At 43.9% G+C, this 27138-nt stretch overlaps 1 protein-coding gene across 3 annotated transcripts; it reads right to left on the reverse strand.

The window, feature by feature from the left end:
• Positions 1-129: 129 nt before the first annotated feature.
• Positions 130-26495, reverse strand: B3GALNT2 (beta-1,3-N-acetylgalactosaminyltransferase 2). 3 transcript variants are annotated; one of them, XM_081186222.1, is made up of 12 exons: positions 26247-26495; positions 19470-19617; positions 18150-18250; positions 17516-17709; positions 14734-14829; positions 8242-8352; positions 7361-7439; positions 5722-5905; positions 3939-4055; positions 2551-2710; positions 1989-2045; positions 130-528 (listed from the first exon to the last, which is right to left on the reverse strand). In XM_081186222.1, exons 1-12 carry the CDS (start codon positions 26356-26358, stop codon positions 394-396), a joined length of 1494 nt encoding a protein of 497 aa, XP_081042348.1. In that variant the 5' UTR covers positions 26359-26495; the 3' UTR covers positions 130-393. The 3 variants fall into 3 exon arrangements, with proteins under 3 accessions (XP_081042348.1, XP_081042347.1, XP_081042349.1); XM_081186221.1 differs by having other exon boundaries at positions 3930-4055; positions 26247-26491; XM_081186223.1 differs by lacking the exons at positions 19470-19617; positions 26247-26495 and adding an exon at positions 19135-19211 and having other exon boundaries at positions 3930-4055.
• Between the last annotated feature and the right edge of the window lie 643 nt (positions 26496-27138).

Below are 27138 nucleotides of genomic sequence, written 5' to 3' on the forward strand. Positions count from 1 at the left end.
AGAAAATTGCTTTACTTCACATTTAGCTTTGTAAAACTCCTAGAGGGAATATGGAAATCGAAAGGCTCCCTTTACAAAAGAAAAGATGTACAAAAAACATTGTTAAAGGGCCATTTGACACAAAACAAATCCGCCTGTGAGAATAAGTGAATTCCATGTATAGTTTGGCACCCACAGCAAAGATATTTCCTCTTTTTCCATGTAACCTGGGGGTGGGGGGGGGACATACACACAACTGCCACTTACCCACACTTAATATTTGTCACAAGTGACAAACTACACAGGAGACTGATGTTGTGTCTTATGAAAGGAAATTCTTTTCAGAAACCACTGAGAGAGAGCCTTTCCTGTTATCACTGAAAACTACAGTTTCCTCATGCTGTTGGCCAGTGTTCATCTTTCATCACATTTGCAGGGATCGCCACAACGTTCCTTGACTTTCCAGAGCTCTGCAAGTTCCTCTGGAGAATACTGCGGAGAGGACAACATACCACTCTCACATGTCTTCTCACACAACCAGAGATTGTCCTGTTTGAGAGAATTATTTCAGAGACTCTTTAACAGGAAACAAAACATGGCAAACATTGATAAGAAGAGGTCACAGTGATAGTTCCAAAGGCCGTTCATATTAGTTATACAAGTATCCTCTTGTAACAAGATTTTAAAATACAGACAGCAAGGGTAGGCAGATAAAGGGGTAGTGAGAAACTAAAGAAGAGCAGAAGTCAAAGATTTCCTCAACTAGAAATATATTGCTGGCAACAGGAACCAAACACTTAAAGACTGAATCTTAAGTTACTGGATTGCTTCAACCAGCAAGTCACCAGGTTAGATGCCACGCAGCAATCAGGAGTTGTGGCATTGCAGCTCTCATGGCCAATGGGTAGGGATGATTGGAACTGCAGTCAAGCAACCTCTGCAAGGCCACAGATTCCCCATCCCATACTCTCTGTTTGGCTAAATACAACCAATTCTCAGACCACTGGAATGGATGCAGTGTTTTGCTACCCTGAGCCAAGAAACTAGGACACTGATGGCGAACCTTTTAGAGACCGAGTGCCCAAACTGCAACCCAAAACCCACTTATTCAACCTAAAGTGCCAAAACGGCAATTTAACCTGTGTATCTCATGTTTTCTGTGTGTTTCACGTTTCTTCTTTATGGCTGCAGTTGTAATAAATAATCCTTCAAAAAAGTTATTGCATTACATTCTTCTTTGTCTTTCCGTTGATACATAATTTTATGGTATAACTCAGTGCTTTTTCTCTTAAAAAAAAATAATGTTTAGGGGTACTCTCATTTTGACTCAAGAAAATCACCACCGGGGAAAAACAAATACAGTTCAAATCGGGGAAAATAAATACACTGAATTTCTTCTCCCATTAAATTCACAAAATGTTTAGGGGTATGTGTCCCCACAGGAAAAAGCACTGGTATTACTCCAAAACAAAGTTGTGTTATGAGCCACCAAACCTTGGAAATACATTTTTTCCAGAAGGTTCCACAATTTGGGCCACTAGTGTACACTGGAGGGCTGCACGAAGAGCCACCCTCTCCCAATTTTTAATATATGAGAATAATGATCACCAAGCCCTGGTGCCGCAGGCTTTGGACGGCGTGCAAGAGCCCTCCTCCCCTGCCACCCCCAGCACAGAAGCTACGGCCATGCTGGGGCGATGGCACACATGCCCACAGAGAGGGCTTTGAGTTGCCTCTGCCACGCGTGCCGTAGATACGCCACCACTGCTGTAGGAGAAGCAAAGCACGCACATAGCATGCCGTGCCAGGAAAATACAGTCATGGGAAAAAGGAAGTACACCCTCTTTGAACTCTGGTTTTACAGATGAGGACATAATAACAATCATCTGTTCCTTAGCAGTCTTAAAAGTCTTTACAGCTCAATCTAAGCAGATTTGCACTGAGTGAAATGGCGCTGATTCCCAAGTACATGTATGTAGGATTCTCAACAAATCAAAGTAAAAACATACCTGATAGCGTTTTGGCCCAATGGCTGCCATCCAAATACCCATACTCACATCTTCACCCTAAATGCACACATTTAAATCAAAATAAAAACCAAAATGAAGAAATGAGTTCAGTTTCAACAAAGACTCAAGATGGCACACACTTCATCATTTAAGCTTGTGCCGAGTTTCCTAAGTAAATATTTACCAGAAAACTATGATGTATAGGTGTGTTGTTGTGTTTGAAGCATACAGATGTCATCACATCCATATTTGAGGTAATGGAGCACTTCCATGCAACCAGAAACCCCCAAGCCAAGTGTAATGCTGTGTAACTTTTGGCTTTGATCTAAAACCTCACAAGTCTAACAATGGACTTATTCCTGAACAACCTGGGGATTGTGTAGCCACTGCAGAGTTCACATATCCATATAGAAGCTCTTGGAATGGACTCCTCCAAAACAACAACTCCTCTCAATCCCAATATTAGAATGTTAGGCTGGGGGGAAATGGAATGTCTGTTTATAAAATAAATAGGATTACATATACACAAACCTATCTCCATTCCTCCTGTGAAAATACTTGCCTGATATATCTTTAATCTCTTTGAGTTTCTTGCAAGCCATTCTACAATGTCTTTGGAAATTACATAACCAGAGCCACAAGCAAAGGCCGGGTATGCAGGACTTGGATACTCTAGCTCTTGCCACTTCCCAGTGCGGTCAACGGCCCAATTTAATCTGAAACTTGAGACCAAAATCAAGTTATTTTGACAGAATATTAATAGCTCTTTAATTCTGACTAAGGGGGAGGAAACCCTTTCTCTAGGACTGGCAACTAGACAATTTAATCATCAGGACTAGTCCCTGCAGAGAAGCAGCTCACTCTCATGTCTGACCCCTTTAATCTTTCAGGCAGCAACTTGCAATTTTTTGTGCTGCCACCTGTTCCTTTTTTTCAATATACAAGTAGAAAAGTAGCCCCTATGTGCCCCACTTTTTGGCTTTTAAAGTTCTTTACAATTTTATTTTTCTATTTTTGTGGGGGTTTGTTGGCGCTGTGAAATAGTGAAATCATTCACCTTGTAGTGCAGAAAAAAATATTTATCACAGGATTCATGAAAAAACAACGAAGGCTAGTTAACCTCTCTTCTTTCCCCATCTCCCTGCCTATATTTGCTTCCTTTACAGTATCAAGGGAATTATTGATACCTCTAGAAAAAGCTTTGACATCCACCTTCACTCCCACCCAGCATTTTTGCCAGTCTAAGCAAAGGCATCATGAGGATATCCAAAGAAGTTGCAAGAGAAGACTGATACCAGAAACCAGCCCCCAAAACAAACCAATACATTATCATGCAAATCAATCTCTGGAGCATGTAGGCAGTATTGATTCTGCAGTTCAGCTGCTTATTAAATATACTTCATATCTGAATGAACCCATAAGGAAACTCATAGGGCAAGCACCAGTAGATGCAATGGGACTTTCCTTCCTTCTCTTGCCCAGAGCAGATGTTGTAGATAAGGGGGAGGTCTGGTAGCACAAGCAGAAATCTTTGTACAAGCAGGATGCCACAAATGGAAAACCATCCATCATTTATGCTATCTAGAAATATTGTCTTTGATTCAGCAGTTAGAGGTTTATATAGAATGCAAATCAAAATATTGGTTCAAGCATGACTTGGACCCTTAAATTGCAACCAGAGTTGCAAATTTCCTTAAACATACTTTCTGTGATTAGTGTGTTCATGCTTGATCACTTATACTCTGCAACAAGATGAAAATAAAACAAACATTTAAAAACAATATTTGGTGATTGTTTTTTGGCTTTAAAATATCCCCTATACTCCCCATTATTCTTCAACCATAAGCTCCTTCAGTGCAAGGATACCTATTGCCTATAAAACTGTACAGCAGCAGAAACACTACTGGTGTAAACAATTTATTTAAATGCAAACAAACATACTTTCCCCACCAAGTATTTGGTCTGCCTAAGTTTTTAAGCTTTATTCTGTTGAACACAGCCTCCAAATCTATGTAGCAGTCATCATCTGTCTTCAGCAATACGTTGAAACTAGCTGCTTCTACTGTCCTGTAGCCAAATAAAAAACAATGAGACTATTATTGGGTTGTTCCTTTTATTTTGATTATGCATTTTGTGGTTTAATATTCCGATTTTACTCTGTGAACTGCCCTGAGACATGTGGGTATAGGGCGTAATACAAATCCAATAAATAAATAAAATAAGTAAATACTAGAAAAGTCCCTTAAAATGCATTGAAACTGCTATAATAACTACACTGAAACAGGTCTGATGCAATAGGATGATCAATGTTTCAACATTTGGGCTTCTATACCTTTAATACAGGTTTTCCCAGTGCAGCACCCATGCAGCACTCTTACCCTTCCCACATCCAGCCCTAAAGCCTAGAGGTGCTCTAGAAAAATAAAGACAGCAGACAGCTGCACATATCTAGTCACCCTGAAGAAAGGTGCAATAAGAGAAAAAAGGAGCCCCTTCCTGCCAGCACCAGGGGAGCGACAAGGGGTAGGACAGCGGAAGGGGAGGCGAAGGCAAGGGTAAGGGTAAAGGAAAAAGACGTCACCCTTGTATTCTGGTTCTTGGGAAGTAACTTGCCTTTTAGTCTCGCCAGTTTGCCTTCTTTGCAATGGGTGTTTTGCCACTGGGCATGGCCCCCACCATGGCAGGAGGACACACTCAACATCCCACTGGCCCCAAAGGTTCTGGCCCCTTGCTTTAATGGCTGCATCGAGGAAGGAATGCAACTTTTCAGCTGCCCAGCACCATTGCATGATAATCCACAGGAGCTGAAATTCCCTCTCCGACAGCAGTTAAAAATAAAGAGCTCTAATTCTGAAATGTTTGTCATCTTCAGCCTAATAAGAAATGCTGTCATCTTTCATATTCCTCTTCTGGCACTGGGAGGCAACTGTTTGTTCTAATTAAGACTCACTGAAACCCATATAAGAAAAAGAAAAGAGGGGGCTCCAATAATATTTTATTAGTAGTAGGATACTCCTGTAAGCTGTGATAGAGGACAAATAGTGCAATATCCCACCCTTACATTAGGAAAGTAAAGGTGGTAGCCTTCTGGAAAAGGGAAATCCAGGCTCTTGTTTACCCTTGTAATTGAACAGAAGTATACTTTAGCACTGGAGAGGAGGAATGCAGGCTGTTTTTTTAATTTTAAAAAATCCCCAAAGGACACATTAAATATGATAGAGAGTACAGGGTAGGGAGACTTCTCAATGCTTTTAATGACCCTACATATATGCACTGTGTAGGAAGCAATGAACAACCATGATGATACTTTAAAAACTCAAAAATAGGAGGAAGAGCAATAATGCAGTAATGTAAATATGAAGAATTGGGGAGGGGAGAAGTTTGTTGTATGCATGTAATATAATTGGCAAGAATATACCATGCTGTCATACTTCATGTGGCAAGAATAGCAGCAAAGGACATAGTAATTTGGGGAATCAATTTTATTTTAATATAACATACATCTGTTGCTGGGAAAATGTGGCCCCACAAGGAGGAGAGCAATCAGGGAACAGACATACACATACAGTGGGGAAATAATGCACACTTTAATTGTATTGGAATCTTTAAAAAGGCCCACGGTCATTTCAAGTTACAGTTCATTCACACCTGCAAATAATCCACAACATCAAGGCATTTATAATTCTGCACCAGATAAACCAGGCAAAACCCTCAAACATTTCTCCCAACTTACCATCGATAGAAGTTCAGTAATTTGGCTGGAACATTTCTGTATGTATCAATTACATCAACAAAAACAATATCATCATAAGTGTTGCTTTCTACTTTCAATAAGGCATCTTCCTCTTCAAGTTTATTTATATGATGCGTGAATCTTTCAGGGCGACTCTGTAGGCTTTTTAGGAGTGCCTCTCCCTCTGAAAATGAGATAGGAAAATGGTAAGCTTTCAAAAATCACATGTGTCCAACATTGAAATGATCACTCTGTAGAATTTATTCTCTATAGGTTTTCTCAGATATTTAAAATATCAGCAAAAGCGTAACTAGATTGAAAATTAACAACTTCTTAAGACAAAGACTCATACTGTATTTTTTGCATCATAGGGCGCACCAGACCATAGGGCGCACCCAGTTTTTAGGAGGGGGGGAATCAAGAAAAAAAATATTTCCCCCTCCCCTGCCCCAAAGAGCAGCGTACAGGCTGCGCACAACCTCTCCCTGCCGGAGGGGTTGTGCGCGGCTATAGCACAAGCCAAGGCAGCTAGCAGGATGGATCCCGCTTGCTGTTTTGGCTTCCCCTTTAGCCCCGTGCAGCCTCTCCCTCCCAGGAGAGGCTGCGTGGGGCTAAAGAATCCATAGCCCCGTGCAGCCTCTCCTTGCCAGGGGGGTTGCGCACAGCTATGGAGCAAGCCAAGGCAGCGAGCGGGATGGATCCTGCTCGCTGTTTTGGCTTCCCCTTTAGCCCCGTGCAGCCTCTCCTTGCCGGGAGATGCTGCGCAGGCCTTTCCTGGCTTTACTGGGAGGTCGGGGGATTCCCCCACCTCCCGCAAAACCGGCAGAAGCCGTGCAACTCCTTTAAAGAGATCGCGGCTTCTCCTGGCTTTTCTGGGAGGTGGGAGAAGGGACTGATGCGGCCAGTCAGTCCCTTTTCCCTCCTGTGGAAAAGCCCGCAAGAGCGCACGGAGCTTGTGTGCGGCTCCCTGGGGCTTTTCCCGCCTGCCTCCCCCCTGCATTCGCTCCATAGGACGCACACACATTTTCCCTTGCTTTTTAGGAGGAAAAAAGTGCGTCCTATGGTGCGAAAAATATGGTAAGTGAAAATCAGTGAAAATTAGGTTGCGGCCAAGGATGGATTGGAAAAAAAATTATCTTTCCTAGATTTTTTTAAAATACACTTTACTTTGCAACAGAAAAATTCTATTCCTAAGTAAAGGGTATTAAAAAAAGGTCTCTGCAAGATGAGAATTCTGAGATTCTCAAGAATATTTAACATCCAATGTACTTCTACTTCACCTTGCTAAATACTGAAAGAAATGATTATCTTCACATATTGGAAAATGACCCCCCAAGGGCTGTGCTGAAGCTTCTCTGTCCCATAGAACACAGGAAAAGTCCAAATCACACCTGAGAGCTACGATACAGTATGGCCAGGCGGCTTTGCGCTTTCTGCCAGACCTATTTGTAAGCAATCAAAGAAGTTGCAACAGTTTCCATCAGATGGGGTGTTCCAGGATTGCTGCCTACAAGGTGCACAACCCCGGAGCCATACAGTATCTCAGGCAGATCTGTCAGGGGTAGCTACCTTTAAAACACTAGAGGGAGCAAGCATCAAACAGCAGCGCCTTAATAAGAGTATATGTTTTGATGCTTACCTTGAATTGTGTAAATAAAGCCTCCAGCAATTCCTTCCACGCCTTGTGTAAATTCATGTGGCAATGACCCTTCCCCTGCCTATTGTGCACAATGATTAAACAGAAGAGAATTAGTTAAACTTTTTGCTACAGAAATATCACTTCTACAAAACTAATATGGTTTGAAACTAGTTACTGTCAAGGTTTCCTCCAACATTTTGTCCAAAGAATTGATTAAATGTTGCAGCCCTAATCAAATGCAAGTGTTCAGAGCAGCTAGTAAACCATTACTCTGATGCCATAAAGTGGCAAAATATGGCAGAGCTGCAATGAGTTCACCTTTATGCCTAGCAGGAATACTAGATCCCCACTGCATCAAGTATTAGAAATAGAGATTCCTAAGATAAGTCAATCTTATGGTTATCCAAAGTAGACCTGCAGTTCAAAAAACATATACTAGAAGATGGCATGATACCAATATATAAAGAGGAATTATGATATTTTGTTATTTTATACTCAACATGCCCAACATGCTTGTTATATCAATACAGTTATAACAATTCAGAGCAATTTGTTCTAGGCTAAAATGCAACTCATAGGTCATTAGCTAATAAGGCAAATGCCCTCCATGATGGCTTTCAAGATGGAAGTAGTCATAAAGAGTTAGAAGCATTAGCCTTTCCCCTCTAGTGATTCTATTTAAGATTATGAATTTATACAAATGTATAAACTAGAAATACTCAAAACTATTATAAGATGATAAAACGATCCAAATGCACCATTTTGATTTCAAGTAAAAGAAAAACATATTTAAGAGGTTACTTGAGAATTTGACCTGCTTAAAATGTTTACCAAAATGCTGCCCTATTATAATCATTATATGGGGGAATAAAAGGACAGACCGTAGTGATTCTGAAGACACCTCCGCCATCATTCACCATCACTTTGTGAAGATTTCTAGAAACTAGGCCTTGCAGATCCTGGCTTTCCCACACAATAGTGCCTTCAAAACTCTGTCAAAAAAGTCACCACTTCTGTTAACACACTAGACAAATGAATTTTTTTACAGATCTTTTAGACTCTTTGCAGAACAGAATAAACTTGAAGAACTGAAGTTTAATTTTCATGTACAAATCCTTAAATACTGGATTTGGAGAGGAGTACAGAAAATGAAGGATAAGACAAATCTTTAATAATTTTCAGCCTTATATTGTTCCTCACCAGACATTTTAACACAACTCTCCAAATTTTAAAAGCTGTAGTTTAACAGTGGTGTTTTTTAAAATCCTCTTACATCTGAGATAAAAAACAGTGAAGTACTTGAGAGTTTTTTATGTATATGCCTAAGGCCACATATCTACTAATCATGAAACACCACCAAATATCAACAGGGCCAAGAATACTAGCAGTGATGTGACCAAGTCTGCTGAGGATACTAAATTGTTTGAGGTCATTAAAGGAAAAGGAGATTGTGAAGTGCTCCCAAAGGACCTCTCCATATCAGCGTTTGAAACTCCCATTGTTCTAGGTGCGTTTTGAGCTCTGGGTGCAGCACTGTGCCTAAGATTTCAGATTAAAATTGCCACTGTTACTCAGAAGTAAACTCCAACCAAGTTCAAGGGTGCTTTCTCCCAAGTAAAACATGCATGCATTGCGGACCTGAAAATTTTCATTTACCGTATTTTTCGCCCTATAGGACGCACTTTTTCCCCTCCAAAAATGAAGGGGAAATGTGGGTGCGTCCTATGGGGCGAATGCAGGCTTTCACTGAAGCCTGGAGAGCGAGAGGGGTTGGTGCGCACCGACCCCTCTCGCTCTCCAGGCTTCAGAAGAGCCCCACCGCCAGCCCCACAAGCTCGGGGGACAGCGGGAGGCGCAGCGCGCTCTGGGTCCTGTTCTGGGGGCTGGCGTCGGGGGAAGCCCGAGCTTCCCCTGCCCCAGCCCCGCGCCTGGGGGGAAAAAATAATTTTCCCCCTTTATTCCCCCCCCCCCAAATCTAGGTGCGTCCTATGGGCCGATGCGTCCTATAGGGCGAAAAATACGGTATTTTAAACCCAACATGTATTGTTTAGGTTTTAGTTGGCTTGTTTAATGTACTTTTAATTTGAAATATACTAGCCAGTTAGTTATGATGGGTTAAGTCAGGCTTCCTCAAACTCGGCCCTCCAAATGTTTTGAGACTACAGTTCCCATCTTCCCTGACCACTGGTCCTGCTAGCTAGGGATCAAGGGACTGGAAGGCCAAAAACATCTGGAGGGCTGAGTTTGAGGAAGTAGTGCATGTTAAAGTGTTATCTCCCTCAGATTCTCACAGTGATGCTTAAAATCAAAACAAATTTTGGAGTTGGATCATTGAAGGACCCTTAAGTCTTAGGTTTGCGAACTGGACACTCAAGGTGGGTCTCTGCCATCAGTTGTATAGGCCTTTAATATGTGTTAATTGTGGTGCCAAAAAGAGATATTTATATGAAGGAAAGGGGGTGTAGGGAGAATCCAGAGCTTGTTTGCAGAGTAGAAGGAAAGGATGACCTTTTTCTGCCTCCCCACTTCCAACTACTCTCTGAAGACTGTAGAAGGGACCTTGTTTAAGAATATTAGGGGGCGGGCAGGGGAAGAATGACAGTGGAATTTGCTGCCAAGGAGTGTGGTGGAGTCTCCTTCTTTGGAGGTCTTTAAGCAGAGGCTTGACAACCATATGTCAGGAGTGCTCTGATGGTGTTTCCTGCTTGGCAGGAGGTTGGACTCGATGGCCCTTGTGGTCTCTTCCAACTCTATGATTCTATGATTCTATGAGGACTAGACCATGTGAAAAATGAACATAAGATTTTAGTTGTAGTTCATTCATTTTCACCTTTGTATTGTTATAAAAAAGTGTGCCTAGACATTCCATTGTTGCGCCTAGGTTTAAGGTGCCATTTAGCTCCTAGCTTCCATATCTTAGTTTCTAACACTGCTCCAAGTTGAGTAAATGGGTGGTAAAATGGCAAATGTAATTCAATAGAGACAAGTCAAAAGTGATGCGTGTTGGGGCAAAATATCTCAATTTCACATATATGCTCATGGGGGTCTGAACTGGAGGTGACGTACCAGGAACAAGAACTTGGGGTCTTAGTAGATAGCTCAATGAAGATGTCGACCCAGTGCACCGAAGCCATGAAAAAGGCAAAATCCATGCTAGATATCATTAGGAAAGGAATCAAAAATAAAGCTGCCTTTATCCTAATGCCATTATACAAATCTATGGCGTAACTGTTGTTGGAATACTGTGTATGTTTCTGGTCACCTCGCCTCAAAAATACCTAATCCTTTCCCTGGGCACTCATTTTCCTAGTCAGTGCCTACCCAGTAGTTCTAAGGAATTTTTCCTATCCCAACATTCCCCATTATCTTCAGATGCTTAAGGAAGGGATTTCATACTTTCCAAGATATTTTCTTTCCACCCTAAAAGAGTGAACACGTTGAAGCGTATATTAAAACATGGTTCTACTTCGTTTCACATAAACATTTTCCTGTTTAATAGTTGCTTATGAAAGAGGCAGTTCAATAGCTTCTGGCATATTTCTGATGGCCCTTCTCATTTTTAGTGACTCACATTTAGCTCATACCCCAATTTATTCGCTGGCTATGAAAGAACAGAAACTTATTCTCCTTTACAGGCAAACCCCCAAAGACTTCTCCCAAGCCTATCTGGGGAGACTACAGAGGTAAGTATCCATCTCTCATCTTCCATTGCAGTATGTTATCATGGTTATGTTTGTGACTGGTTGGAATGGCATGTTACAACAGTAGTGATTTTCCACAAGCACTGCTATTTCCCGATCCTGTTTCCCCCTTTACTGGGACACCTTCAAAGCACTGTGTGTGTATCTGCATCGAGTTTACAATGGCATCTTGTCTCCTTAAGGAATTAATGTATGTTGGTTTGCTTTAAGAAGGGGGCAGTGTAGACATTCAAACAACATTTTTACAGTGAAAAATAAATGGCTGGGGTTTAAAATTGGTAGAGGTCTCTATGAGAAAGTAGCAAAATCAATTATCAACCTTGCTAACTTTCGTTGAAGGCTGCCTACTACAGTTGAATAATCAAAGAATAAAACACAGACTGGCTATATGCAATTTCCCCCAGTGCACTAAGGTCAAATCTGCTGCTTTTATTAATGTGTTAAACCACAGTGAACATTAACCACAGTAAAAACTGAGGCACTATGGTGTCTGTTGTTGTTCAGATTGCTGCTCATTAATAAATGCATAAAAGACATAACTGTGTCAGGGATGAATAAACGCTGCCTTAAACTAGTGTCTTACAAACTCTTCTTCTTTCGCTATTTATTTTGGCTGTGGAGTCCCTGAGCCTAAAGCTTTAAGAAACAGAATAATTGTGGCCTGAAAAACAAGTGTTCAGAGATTTCCTTCCTGCAAAAATACAGATGCAGTTTAACCCTGAAGACTTTATCCAGTTCTATCAATACATTTATTTTGCAATTCCTCTTCCAGTGTATTGTCCCTGGCACACAATAAAAAAAGTCTGCTAAAATTAAATTGAATAAAGATAAGACACATCAAAATATCAATAATTTAAAGTCAACAACACTTTTTATCACATAATCATCTAAATAAAAATGTTTTATGTCATCTAAATATCTGGAATGATGGGCTGAGATAGTTCTCACACAAAGCTAATTCCAGGGGAGTAACAAAAAAGCTGCTGATTAAGCAAGACCTCCATATTCTGCTCTTAGAAGATGAGGAGGGATGGTCAAACTATGTTGACCTTTAGTTACAAGTATAATCTTTCATTTTAACAGGAAACGTATTGTTTTGTTTTTTATTGTGCATTTCTTGAATTTCTATCCCACCCTTCCTCCCAAAGAAGCTCAAACCAGCAATAAAACAACGAACAAATGTTAAAAACATGCTCTCCACAGAAGCATTAAATCTATGGTTCACTAAAATCAGGACATATGTATTTTAGAAGAAGTTTGTATTACAGACAACTCTCAATTCATGAGGGGGTTATTTTCTGGGCCTCCCTGTTTGTAACCAAAACAACATACCGCATTTTTCGCTCTATAAGACGCACCAGACCACAAGATGCACCTAATTTTTGGAGGAGGAAAGCAAGAAAAAAAATATTCTGAATCTCAGAAGCCAGAACAACAGCAAGAGGGATCGCTGTGTACTGAAAGCAGCAATCGCTCTTGCTGTTCTGGCTTCTGGGATAGCTGCACAGCCTGCATTCACTCCATAAGACGCACACACATTCCCCCTTACTTTTTAGGAGGGAAAAAGTGAGTCTTATAGAGCAAAAAATACGGTATATTGGGAGCACCCTGGAGGGGCAGCAGGGCTTGCACAGCTGACACACAGGGAAGCTTCTTCCCTGCACATCAGCAGAGCTGATCAAGAAGGCCCACTGTCCCTCTGATGCTGATGACACCTGTTCTGTTGATGGACGGCCGCCTTGACTCGGCCCCGGACACACTGACCAGACGCTTGGAAGCTGTGGCTGGATGGCTGCGTGGGAGCCGGTTGAATCCTTCGAAGACAGAGGTCCTCTGGCTGGGTTGGGACTATACGGGTTTGGGGGGGGGGGCAACTCCCATCTCTTGCAGGGGCTCAATTAGTGCCAGCACCTTCTGTCAAGAGCTTGGGTGTAACCTTCGATGCCTCCCTTTCCATGAAGGTGCAGGTTGCAGCCACAGCAAAGGTGTCATTTTTCCATAGCCGTATTATGCGGTTGGTCCTTTACCTTTCTCGCCCTAATCTGGCCACAGTGATCCATGCAACTGTCACCTCCAGGCTTGATTATTGTAACTCGCTCTAAGTGAAGCTGACCCAGAAACTCTAGCGGGTGCAGAATGCCGTGGTGAGGCTCCTTACGGGGTCCTTGCTGCGGGATCACATTCATCCATTGCTTTACCAACTGCATTGGCTCCCGGTGGAGTACAGGGTCAGGTTTAAGGTGCTGGTTTTCGTTTTGACCTCTAAAGCCCTATGGGTCCTAGGACCCACGTACCTACGGGACCACCTCTCTTGGTATGCCCCATGGAGGACCTTAAGGTCCACAAATAACAACACTTTGGAGGTCCCGAGCCTCAAGGAGGTTAGATTGGTTTCAGCTAGGGCCAGGGCCTTTTCAGCACTGGCCCCCACATGGTGGAACACTCTGTCACAAGAGACTATGGCCCTGCGGGACTTGACAGCTTTCTACATGGCCTGCAAGACAGAGCTGTTCCGCCTGGCCTTTGGTTTGGACTCAGTCTGACCCCTATGTTTCCCTCCCCTTATGGTCTTGATTTATCAGCCACTTCAAAATGAGGCTGCATTTTAAATTGCATTTTAATCTGTATTTTAAATAGGTTTGTCCCCCCCACCTTTTCCCCCATGATGTTTTTACTGTGAATTTTATTGGTGTTAGCTGCCTTTAGCTGCTCTGGCAGGGAGGGTGGGGTATAAATATTTTTTTAAAAAAATATTTATTATTTATTATTATTATTATTATTATTATTATTATTATTATTATGAGGCACGTGAGCTGGAGGGCAGCAGGGCTTGCTCAGCTGATGTGTGGGGAAGCAACAAAGCCACACTGGGCCTTCAGTTCAGGAGACCCTCCTTTTTGGGCTCCAAGGAGGATCTCCTCACAAGCCAGAAGGACTCTCCAGGGTGCTACCCATTTCCAGCACCACACATGTGCACAATTGCATGCAAATAGAGCTTGCATAAATGGGGAGTTGCCTGTACTGAAATGATCTGTCCATTTTAAAACTCATTACATTTTTCTTCCATACTTCTCTCTTCACTGGAGGAACATGCAGGAGGGATAATATTTTTTTATCTCATTCATTTTCATAACAGGCCCATGATGGAAATATTTAATATTCCAACTTTATAGGTGGAAAACAGGATAAGAAATAGAACTGTGCTCTAGGGCTCTCTCTATACTTTAATCTACATTACGATTTGGACCCAAGTCTAAATGTAGAACTCCATTCTCTGGCCAGATCTATTCATTCTCTTCCATATTAAGTATGAAACAGAATTTTAGAATGCAATATAATGCTTCTTCTTTTTTACACCATGAATAAAAGCTGCCTAAAATCCACTGCTTCTACTCACCAGGGCTTGGAGACAATTCTCTTTAAAGCTTATAATGCCACCTCCCCATTAAGTTATTGGGATGTTAAGAAGATTTCAGTTACTTACAGATGAGCAGAATGAGAGTGCACTGAACTACAAAAAGATATGGTTGCTAGCACCGAGTATGTGTGACATTTCACAGTCTCAAATCCATTAATAATTTAATAATGACAGAAAAAAGCTGAAGAATTCTTAATAGATGAAAAAACCAAATGCCATTGTAAAGAACCAGTTTAGATACGCTCCACACATACCTCAGGCAGAATGAACTGTTCTACAGGTTTATACCAGAGTCTGTTTACTTGCACTCCACAGCTAGCTGGACTAAAGCGAGCACTGAAGAGAGCCTCCTATCAAAACAAAAAGCAACACATTTGTAAGCCATGAATGCCATTAAGGTTAATTAATATTCACACACTCTTGACCAGTTTACAACATTCAAATATAGTTGTAGATGCAGGAGAACATGCAATCACCTGCATGCATTTTACATGGCCTGCCCACTCTTGAAAAAATCCTATAAAAAGGTAAGCTTCAAAGACTCTGCACCTAAAATGCAAATATGCATTGCTAAATAATGGAGGGGGGGGGGAAGCTTTCAAGTCCCTATATCAAGACTTCAGGGCCTTAGCCAACATCTTGCACACTTAAAGGTACCCATGTCGGAATAAAAACACCACAGACTACATTTGAAATGTCCACTGAGTCCAATACGATATATTCCAGGTTCACATCAATAATATGCAAACCTCCATTTCAAGATATCTCAAATGCAGTCCTAATAGCAGAACAACCCACATTTGCATTCAAGTGTTACCTATTTTAATCCAATCTCATGCAAGCCTTTATAGAATTTTTGGAGTTGGTTGTGGGATGAGTAAGGAAAATGGTTGTGCTTGTTTACTACCCATACATTAGTGGAAATTATCAGAAACCACTCCTGGGTGATTTGGCACATGCAAGACTCTTCTCTCATGTGAGGGCCAAAGCAAACTATCCCCTCTGTGTTTCCATGCTGATCATAGAAGGAGCTTTCCTCCTTCTGTTGCTAACATAAAAACCAAGCAGTCTGGCACAGGAGGAATACAGTGACCTGTTCCTCCTCCACAAGCCTGCTTGGAATTTCTGGTCTCCTGTGGCTACCAGGCGAGTTGTTAAATACAAGGGTTTTTGCATACTTCCTTTATTATTATTACTATTACTGCATAAGTAAGGCCAAATGTAATCCCACATATAAAACATTCCCAAGCTGCTAATTTAAACTCTAAAGTACATTGCAAAGCAGTCCTCTGACTCAAGTTGCAAAGCAGTCCTGTGACTTAAGCCTGGACTTTCAGCTAGCCTACGTAAATAGCTACTTTAAAATCCACTGAAAGAATTCTACCTAACATAACTCTCATTTATCATGAGCCTCTGGAAAGCCATTATACGGAATATGCCTTCCATCACAATGGATTCAAAGCATCGGGGCTGGCAGGAAGCAAATTAATATCTAGTTTTAACACCCACTGCAAGGTAGAATCATTTATTTATTTAATATCGCATTTTTTAGGTTGCAACCCCTTTAATTGCATCTTATAAAATCACCAAAAAACACAACCCATGCAAGCAAGCAAAGGAGCCAAGTCATATCCTACGGCAGAAGAAGACCCACCTAGCTTCATCAGCCATTAAAAACTAGACAAACATTAATTTAATGGCCTAATGAAGAAAAATGAATCTGTGTTCCCTTTCCCTGTGCCTACCGTATTTTTCGCCCTATAGGACGCACTTTTTCCCCTCCAAAAATGAAGGGGAAATCTGGGGGCGTCCTATGGGGCGAATGCAGGCTTTCGCTGAAGCCTGGAGAGCGAGAGCGGTAGGTGCGCACCGACCCCTCTCGCTCTCCAGGCTTCGCGGACCTCTCGGCAAGCAGAGGGAATGCTCCCGCTGCTTGGGGAGAGTTGCCTGCATCCCGAAGCCTGCGCGCGCTGATCTCAGCACGTCCAGGCTTCGCGGATCTCTCCTCAAGCAGCGGGAACGCTCCCGCTGCTTGGGGAGAGTTGCCGGCATCCCAAAGCCTGCGCGCGCTGATCTCAGCACGTCCAGGCTTCGCGGATCTCTCCTCAAGCAGCGGGAACGCTCCCGCTGCTTGGGGAGAGTTGCCGGCATCCCGAAGCCTGCGCGCGCTGATCTCAGCACGTCCAGGCTTCGCGGATCTCTCCTCAAGCAGCGGGAACGCTCCCGCTGCTTGGGGAGAGTTGCCGGCATCCCGAGGCCTGCGCGCGCTGATATCAGCGTGTCCAGGCTTTGCGGATCTCTCCTCAAGCAGCGGGAACGCTCCCGCTGCTTGGGGAGAGTTGCCGGCATCCCGAGGCCTGCGCGCGCTGATCTCAGCGCGTCCAGGCTTCGCGGATCTCTCCTCAAGCAGCGGGAACGCTCCCGCTGCTTGGGGAGAGTTGCCGGCATCCCGAAGCCTGGACGCACTGATCTCAGCGCGTCCAGGCTTCGCGGACCTCTCGGCAAGCAGCGGGAGCCACCGCTGGGCTCCCACGGCTTGCAGAGAGCTGCCTGTTTGGGGGCTGGGGTCGGGGGAAGCTCGGGCTGCCCCAGCCCCGCGCCTGGGGGGGAAATAATTTTTTTCCCCTTTATTTCCCCCCAAAAAAACTAGGTGCGCCTTATGGGACGGTGCGTCCTATAGGGCGAAAAATACGGTAATTATTTTAGAGCAGACAGAAGACTACCAGAAATCATGGTTAAACCATCTTCTTCAATGTTTTTGCACAAAACATAGAGCGGGCATAGAAATATCTCACTTTTTGCCCTTTTCTATTTATTTCTCCTCCTATATACCCACCCCATGAATCCTATTCTTACTGACTCACAAATGTCAAAGAACTTCCAAGGAACAAATTGTTTGACAATTGCAGGTTATGGCACTACAGTCCACGCTATGCATTCGTTTATCATAGATACCTGTTACCTCTCCTTTATTCTACACTTAAGAAAAAGGCTGTGGATTTTGTTCATTCTATTAGGACAACTACAGCAGCATACCTCCTGCTCTGCCTGGTATAGTTTCACTGTTATGTTTCTCTGGAATCCTACACCCTCAGCATCGTAGAACACCCCAAGACTGGTGATGACAATTGGGTAAAGGACTTTGAAATGCACACTGACAACTCTATCTTCAAAGAGCGCTGAAGTGTCATCCTCTGGCAAATTGAATGCTTCAACTTCTTGATTCAGAACTATTGGAAGGGGGGCGGGGAGACAACAAAGAGCACAACAGAAGTCAATTTTAAAAAGGTGATTGAGAGAAAGCAACTCTTGAACACTCTTATTACAGAAGACATGGATTTTTTCCATATTAATTACAATCACTGGCAAGTGCAGTGGATAATGTACTTAGAAACAGCTTACACTTTAATCCCTAAAACATTTAATTAAAAGTATATCCAACTGCACCAATTAAGAAGAGTGGGTGGGCTCGATGTAAAACAAAGAAGGGGTCCTTGCTAAAACTGTCATAACAGCCTAAAAATGTTTGGCTTAGTATGAGAGATTTTTAGTGTAAAAATAGCCCAATGGGCAATAAACTGCAGCAGTTGCGATGTTCGCAGAGCTAATTAGCTATAAGCATATACTACATAATAAGCAATCCATCCAAAAGATTTCTAAAAGTTTTTACCTGGGTTAGTGATGTTCAGAAGTCTGCATGAATAAGGATCTTCTCTATCTTCTACTGGCACATCACATCCATGTGCACCAATTATAAACTTCACAAGGACACTAAAATATTGTCATTAACAACATTTACTGATTTCTGTTCCATAATTTCCAGAATTATGAAGACTGCTTCACACAAGAAAACCACAACACACTTCACCCACTTTTGCCCTTTACAAAAGATTAAGGCTGCAACCCTAAAGCGGGGGCAGGTGGGGACAGGAGAACTGAAGACAGATTAACTGCTCCGTCCACCACACTTTGCCATCCTTTTCCAGGATTTTTTTATTTTTTAATAAGCTCCTGGGCTGTAGTGTTTTCTGTGGTTTGGGGGCATGCAGTGGAGGTGGGGAGATATTTGATCCTTTGGACCCAAGCCATCTGCTAGTCGGGCTAATCTTCCCTGTCACATCCCCTATTCAGCCCTAGTGATGTTCTTGTTTTATACCCCACCTTTCTCCCTGACAAAGACTCAAGGCAGCTTACAGATAAACTAAGAACAGCTAAAACATAGAAACAGAAACAATAACTAAAAAAACAATTAAAGGCAGCTGAAGTTTCTGCAGTAGTGAAGGGCATCTAATATGGGCATTCAACATCAGAGCTCCCTCTCCAAGGTTGGAGCAATCCTCCTACTCTTGGAGGGAGAGCTCTGGTGTTTCAGATGCTTCATGGGATGCTGTCCAAGAAACCACAGAGTTTCAGGGCTCAAGGTATAAAAAGGAAGGACTTCCCTGTGCAACTTGTTTACTTGTTTCTGTGGAGTAGCAATTCTAAGTTCCCTCAGTTATTTGAAAGAGAAAACTAGACACTGGTATTCATTCCACATTAATTAAAATGAGATTAATGATCTTCTAAATGTTTTTCCCCATAAAGGATTAATAATCACAGAAATGATTTATTAAAAGCCAGTAAAATTAGCATGGAAACCTATTACATCCACTTGCCTTGTTTTGCTGCCATCTTTTTTCAACAGTAATGCATATCTTAATATGTAATGAAGTGTCATCCTGGAATATTCCAGCTACAGTATTATGACATGTTCATTAAAAGAATAAAGAAAAGCACTGTCAAGCAGATGAGCATTTTAATTTAGGTCAGGACACTTCTTGTTGGAGAATTCAGAAGCAGGCAACAGAACTCACTATAACTTAGCGGGGGGGTTTACGTTATTTAAAGAATATTTTGAACTAATTCCACTTAATGAAGATTCTCATAAATGAGCTTGGATACTAGGATTTGAGGTTCATAAGAGAAGAAACAAGCAACTCTTTGGAATTACCGTTGGCTCAGTCCTGGGTGCTGCTTCAAATGCCTGAACCAAGTGTTCCTTATAGCATTCCGCAACCCATCATTATGTCGTGCAGACAGTACCCCTACGATGACATCATAATGTTTCGGTTTCCAATGAGGAAAGAAAGCCAGTAGACCTAGGAAGTAGAAATTAACAATGCCTTACTAGAAAAGCAAGTGCACAAGTAGGGTGGCGAGAGCTATAGGCAGATCATTCAAATAGTGGTGAAATGGTAAACAATACTGGGGCAGTAACTTTAAAAAAAACAACTCAACACTGGATGCTGATTTTAGTTTGCATTAACTTGCGAACACTTCAACCAGAATTAACTAAATACAAGCTAAACAAGCCAAACCTGTGTAACAAGAGAAGAAATCTTAAAAAATAATAGGCTATTTCTTAGATTAATAGGTAAAGAACACAAGGGATTTAGAAATGTAATTTCATGTATTTGAGGAGTTTGAGGCTTTGACACAAGAGCACTTTACACACTAAAATGAATGGATTGCATATAATTTCAAGCCTGCAATACTAAGATAAAGCTATTATTGTATAGTTAACATTAATATAAACCAAGGCAGAATTTGGGGAGTCTCAGTGATTTGTATACAATGCAGTCCCATAAGCTCAAGGATTCCCACTAGAACTTCCCCCTCCCATACCCAACGTGTGTCCCACACCCCCCCAAATCTGCTCCAGAGGGTTGGGAGAACTCACAAAATAGATTTAGGGAGCACGTGGGCGGTGGGGGGGGGGAGAAAAGTTTATTAAGCAAGCAAGAATCCTTGTGCTAAAGGGACGCTTACTTAGCACTGCATTGGAAATGAGCCAATACTCTGAAATTTTCATGAGGGAGAAAAGGAAGGTTATATGTTTTAAACTGCATTCTCAGCTAAACATATGCATATTCAACTGCTATGGCGAAAAGCTTCACACAAAAACTTACAATAAACAAATTTTCATTTACACTAAGGCATTTTCCTAAACTGAGACTAAATAAACATGGCATAATCCTAGTCAATTGAGAAAGATAGGCTTGTATCTTCAGTTATTCTATAATGGAAATGCTCAGATGTATATTTAGCACTGGCAAGAGATCAGTTTCATCTCACTCTGCTTAATTTGAGATTGCATCCAAAAAAATTAAGATGACAAATCAACTAAGTGCCTGGACAGCTTAGAACAACTACTGCACGTAAGGCAGGAAGAGGTAATTTCAGAAGTCTAATTTTAGCATATCCCAAAAGATTTTCAAATTTACATTGCATGTTCAAGATTTAACAGCATGGTGACATTTCATAATATCACTGTCTTCTATGAGTATCTTATATAATATATTGTTGCTGGCACATAGTTTCAAGAATGGAATCCTGTAGTCACAAGATTATAAATTTGAATTACAAAAGGTTTACACCAGGCATAGGCAAACTTGGCCCTCCAGATGTTTTGCGACTACAATTCCCATCACCCCTGGTCCTGTTAGCTAGGAATGATGGGAATTGTAGTCCCAAAACATCTGGAGGGCCAAGTCTGTCTATGCCTGGTTTACACAATAGGTTCAATCTAAGGAGGAAATGCTCTCTCCGGTATATTACCATTCACACTAAAAAATAGCTGAGCACAAGTAGCACACGTATAGAGAGAGTGAGTTGGTGTTATACAGCCAAGGAAAATTCCCCTCCGAGTCAATTAAGTGAGTGGAAGTCACTTTACACTCCTGATCTCATTGCCATGAGTCCACAATTCCACCCACATCTCCCTGTAAGAACAGGGGAGTGGGCACCCTCTCCAATTTCACACCCCAATTTTAATCTAGTCCGGGTCACCAGCTATGCAGTGGTACAATAAAGGTTGTGAATGTTTAAATATCTCTGTCCACCTCTTGCTGCCCCAGAACTCCAGGCTTCCTCTCCAACATGGAACTGAGGAAGAGACAGGAATTATTCCTGCAGTTTCACTCTGCAGTCTACACAGAAAGATTCTGCAACTGAGGGGAAGATCCCCGGCCCCACATTCCAAAGTGGGGCTTGGCCTGGGCTGTGCTGCTCAGCAGTCCAGCACCATTCAAATCCCCTGTTCCCCTGCCCCAAAGGCTGTCCAATTTAGAGCTGAAGAGGAAACAGAAGATTATTGTGGTCCACCTCTGCGGGGGAACAGGGACAAAGAGAGGGAAAAGATCTTAGCTATCAATACCAGTCAAAATCTGTGAACCATGTTTTCACTGTTGCTGGTTTTAGATGTGTTATACACTTGACCTAAGCTTTTGAAGAAAGTGATGCCAACCTAAAAAAAAGTCTGCAAATGTGTTTTAGTACTCTTGTCTCCAGGCTGTTTTTTGATCTGTGGAAAGCATGCTTGTTATTATTTCTGTGGAGAGATTATGCAAGTATTTGAAAGGCAGTATTAGGACAAAGTAAAACCCATCAAATATATCCTGATAATGTCTCAAGGAATCTAAGGAGTTTCTGGTCGGAGAGACTTTTTTTTGTACATTTTACTAGAATTTCTTGGAATATCTGGGTTGCTTCTGAAGCTATAATGTGTATTTGTCCCTACTAGATATGAAGCTGTTGGAAGTGGTTATCAGGGGATTTGGAACACTGTGTCATCAGTATGCTGATAATACCCAGCTCTACTTCTCAGTTACATCTAAGTCAAGTGTGGCTGTGGAAGTCCTGGACCAGTGCCTGGAAGCAGTGGTGGGCTGGATGAGGTCCAGTCTGAACCTGGCAAGATTAAAGTTCTCTGGGTGTGTGGTTCTTGGGTGTAGAAATTAGGTAGATTGCACTTCTCCTAAAGGAACAAGTACCTGGTCTTGGGGTTCTCATTGAGCTACTTTCGTTACTGGAGGCTCAAGCAGCCTAGGAGTACCTTTCACCAGCTAAGACCATTCATGGACAGGAATAGCCTTGCCATATTGGTCCATACATCAGCAACTCCAAAATTGGATTACTGCAGTGTATTCTGTGGAGGGCTTCCCTTGAAGCTGGTCTAGGAGCTTTAGCTGGTACAGACCTCATAGTCCTTAGATTCAGGGACTATTCTACAACTCCAAGTTGGAAAGAAAGACTAGTATGAATCTAACTTTGTCCTAATTCAATTCAAACACAGTTTTGCTCCCCAAAACACTAACTGATTTGTTCCTAAACCTCACAAAAAAACACCTTCAATCATCACATGGTCTCTGGACCACTTATGGAGCAGTAAGCTGCCATGCACAAAGCTCAATGCACTTTTTGTGTCATAGCCCTAATGCCACATCCACAGTAAAAGGCAGGTAACTAATCAGAGATACAGCAACAGGATGAAAACACTGGTGCTTGCCACTACATGTAACTAAATAGAAACACGAGGGAATTAGAATTCAATTCGTAAAGCTACTTAAGGAGCAGGTCTAACACATAATCAGCTCCCAGTTCTAGTTACTTTTGAAAGCTAAACTGCTACAAAGCAGGATCCCACAGAAGTGGGATCACCTGGACCCCAGAGAAGGATAAAGAATGGAGGCAGACTACAAGTCTGAATGAAACCACTTTGATGGTTTTATGCTGTGAAGCAGTCTAAAAATTTATTAATGAGAATATGGGAAAGCAGGAACTTGAGATCCCAACTACAGTGGTACCCCGCAAGACGAATGCCTCGCAAGACGGAAAACCCGCAAGACGAAAGGGTTTTCTGTTTCGGAGGCGCTTCGCAAGACGAATTTCCCTATGGGCTTGCTTCGCAAGACGAAAGCCCATAGGGAAATCTCCGGGGACCTGTTTTAAATTGCTGGCGGTCGGGAGCAAAGACTTTCGCCCACAGCCGGCCTTCAGAAGAGGTCCTGGACAGAAGAGGTCTTTGCTCCCCCCCCCCCGCCTGCCTTCCCGGGACAATCTTAAAATGCTGGCGGGCGGGAGCGAAGCGTTCGCTGCCGACCCCCAGCATTTTAAAATCTCCCCGGGACAGCAGAGAAGTCCCGCCCCGCTCGGGATGGCGGCGCAGAGCTGTCTGCCGTCCCGGGATCAGCGCAGCTCTGCGCGGCCATCGGGAGCCGGGGGCGAAGCCCGCCCCGCTCCAGATGGCTGCGCAAAGCTGCCTGCAGTCCCGGGACTGCAGGCACATCTGCGCCGCCATCCCAAGCGGGGCGCTAAGTCCCGCCCCGCTCTGGATGCCAGCGCAGAGCTGTCTGCCGTCCCGGGACTGCAGGCACATTTGCGCCACCATCCCGAGCGGGGCGCTAAGTCCCGCCCCACTCTGGATGCCGGCGCAGAGCTGTCTGCCGTCCCGGGATCAGCGAAGCGTTCGCTGCCGACCCCCAGCATTTTAAAATCTCCCCGTGTCCCGGGGAGATTTTAAAATGCTGGGGGTCGGCAGCGAAGCCCTTGTTCCCCCCCCCAGCCTTCAGAAGAGGTCGGGGGACAGACTGTTCCCGGACCTGGTCTGAAGGCGGTTTCCCTAGGAACGCATTAATTGATTTTCAATGCATTCCTATGGGAAACCGTGCTTCGCAAGACGAAAAACTCGCAAGAAGAAAAAACTTGCGGAACGAATTAATTTCGTCTTGCGAGGCACCACTGTATACGCCCAACAGTTCACTGCACTCTGCAGGAGGGCCTCCTGCAGACACCATCTTACAAGGAGGTTCATTCCACATGATACAGGAAACTGACTTTTAGTGTGGTGGCACCTACCCTTTGAAACTCCTTTCCATTAAACATTAGGCAGGTGCTAGAGACAACAGGTGCTATCTCATTGTCTTTTCAGTGCCTATTAAAGATCTTCATTTTTCAACATGGCTTTTCAGTGGAAATCTGTTACATATGAAATTGTTTCTAACTATGGAATTGTTGTTAAATCTATGTCTTGCCCTGTCCTTTCTCTCAAAGGAGCCCCCAGCAACAAAAACACGCGCAAAACACCTCATAACAATCTGAACATGGATATAGGCTGAGAAGTATCTCTACTAAAAAGGCTTGTTGGAAGGAGCTGAGGATGGTTTTACTGTAATATTGCTCTGGGATATTTTATGGAAGAATACATAAATGGAATAAAAAAACTAACTAATTAACTAGTTGGACAAAGAGCACAGTGGTGTGTCTTGAACCCTCTTGGTAGAAGCAAACAGGTAAACTTTGTAAACAGTGACTAAGCAAAAGGTCTGAGAGTAGGTGCAACCAAAGTTTAAGTTTCACCACACTCTGAGAGGAACATTTGCAATTTTGCCCCTATCCTAATTTCAAAAGAGATTTGATGGTCTTGAAGGCAGCATGTTTGTCATAAATACTCAAGAGAACAAAGGGACTGTGGTCTAATTTATTGGGCCATTTTTCTTCTTCAGCATGTGATAGACAAATACATACTAGTTCACTGATTGATGACAAATAATTTACTCTAAAGTACTCCAGCATTTAGTTTCATTAAATCTGTTTCGTATGATCAGCCCAGTAGATGGCCAAATCATATTCTGTCAATAATTTAGTTTGCAATTCTTTTTCCCCAGCAGTTTTCTTCCCAAGTTTCTTAGTGCCGACTTATTCCTTTAGTTAAATAGTTTTGCTAGCACATATTCTTTTCCAATCTGTCTTGAACCAACAGAGATCCCCAAAAATTAAATTTTAGGAAAGGAATGCCTGGAGGCCTCCTCCTCATCTTTCTTTAGTTGTTTCAATAATAATGGATGACTGGATAGGAGTCCCCACCCTTCAGGTCAACAGCCAGGTTGAGGGTTCCTCCTGCCCACAACACATACACAGGATTTCCTCTGCTACACTCAGGCATGTTAGTTCTTAGCTCACCTCTCATCCCCCCCCCTAGTCTAGATGAGCATTACAAGCCAAAAATGACTTTCTTGAGAGGAAGGCTCATTGAACTCATTCACTTCTCAATAAGAATACATAAGGCGAGACTCTAAGCCACCTTTTCCATATCTTATTTATGCTTTATGAGGAATCTTTTGCCACTATTCAATTCTCCTACAAACCAACTGGGGACGAAGCCGACCTCCTTTCTCATTTGCTCTCAGCTTTTTCTGTGTGTCTTATTTTTACAGCACTTCCCTCCTACCTTTGTCCCAACTTCTCTCCAAGTGCCTGGGTGAATTATGCCCTTCATTCCCTCAACCTCCCCCCCCCCTTCCGCCCCGCTTCTGGTTGACGCCTGCCTCCCTCATGCCTCCTGATCCACAATCCCCTGCTCTACACTTCTCCCGCGGGTGCCCCATCTCCTAAACTCCCTCCAAAACGAAGGAGGCAAACCACCCTCCCCACCCTCTGAGGGGGCGGTTTTTGCACCCCACCGTCTCCCGGTTGCTTTCGCCAGTAACCTTGCTTGCCTTGGGGGGGGGGAGGCAGCATGTCGCCATCCCCTGCTCTACCAATACCTAAGTTTTTTGGGGGGAGGGAGGCCGGCACTACATTCGCCCCTTGCCCTTCTCCCTCGCCCTCAGGAGGCAGCAGCCCACTACGGGCGACGCCAGGTGAGCCCTCCTGAGAGCGGGGAAAGGGGGCTCAACAGGCGCTTGGCAGGGCTCCGTCAAGGGCAGCCTGCCCAGAGCGCCCCCCAAAAGCTGGAGCCGGGCCTGCCCTTCCCTTCCCTCCACACAGGGCGAGAAAGGCGCCCACCCACCTTCACCCCCCATGCAGGCTTCTCTCCTACCTCACCTCACGCGCGGGGGAAGAGCAGGGTGAAATGCCGCCCACCCCTCCCTCCTTCCCTCAGGGAGGCGGGCAAGAGGGCGCCGCTCCCCGCTTGCTTGCTTGCTTCCTCCCTCCCTCCCCGACCTACCTGCCGGGTGCTGCTTCCCGGGGCCACTCGCCGGGCAGCTGAGGAGGAGCAGCCAGAGGTGCAGCACGACCCCGACCACACACGGGCACAGAAGGACCAACCAATTTCGCATTGGCCGCCGCCGGCCCCTTCGCAGCCGTTACGGACCTCTTAGCGGGGACCAGGAAGAAGGGGCTGGGGAGGGGGGTGACCCGGAGGGACAAGAGGAGGCGCCTCGTTTCCTCCCCCGGCTCTCTCGGAGGCAGCACGAGCGTCGGCGGCGGCGGGGCTCTGCCGGCCGCCTCTTCTCCAGCCCCTCCCGCGGCCGGCCCAGAGCCAGAGCCCCGCCCCCAACGGGGAAACGCGTGTGCGCACAGCCGGAGCCCCTGACTACAATCCCCACAATGCCTGGCGGCGAAGAGGTGGCCGCCGGGGGCCTCCAGCTCCTCCCCTGGGGATGCCCCGCAGCAAGCTGCGGATCGGCAGAAATAAATGAGAGCCAGCGCCACGCGAAATAATAACGATGAATTTCATTTCAATGGCTCTCTCTCTTTTCTGCTTTATATAACCTTTATATAGCCTTTCACATGGGAGGCTTTCTGTCATGTCAGCTTGAGCTCCCCTCTCTGGACTGAAGCGCTTTACCAGCGTTTGAACGTGGGAAGCAAGCATTTTTTAAACGCCCACGCCTGCGAAGAACTTGCGGGTGGGAGGCGGGAACTAGACCTGGCTCCTACCCAGCAGCAGCGTCCTGCGCCTCTCAAGGGAAACAAGCAGATGCCCCAGGACCGGCTGTTTCCTGAGATGCAGGGTTAAATCTCGCTACATTTGCAGGCGGGCGGAGTGGTACGTGGGAATGCACGTTCCTTCTTCTGCTGGCAGCACGCCTACTAGCGGGACAGGGTTATCCACT

Source organism: Podarcis bocagei (genome assembly GCF_964188305.1).
Source record: "Podarcis bocagei genome assembly, chromosome: 3".
Lineage (NCBI taxonomy): Eukaryota > Metazoa > Chordata > Lepidosauria > Squamata > Lacertidae > Podarcis > Podarcis bocagei.

Coding starts and splice junctions, on each gene's coding strand:
- B3GALNT2 (XM_081186221.1), bottom strand. CDS start 26,358: ATGCGAAATTGGTTGGTCCTTCTGTGCCCGTGTGTGGTCGGGGTCGTG. Junction 4,056..5,721: donor TTACTGAACTTCTATCGATG/GTAAGTTGGGAG, acceptor ATTTGGCTACAG/GACAGTAGAAGCAGCTAGTT. Junction 2,046..2,550: donor AGAGATTAAAGATATATCAG/GCAAGTATTTTC, acceptor GTGTGCATTTAG/GGTGAAGATGTGAGTATGGG.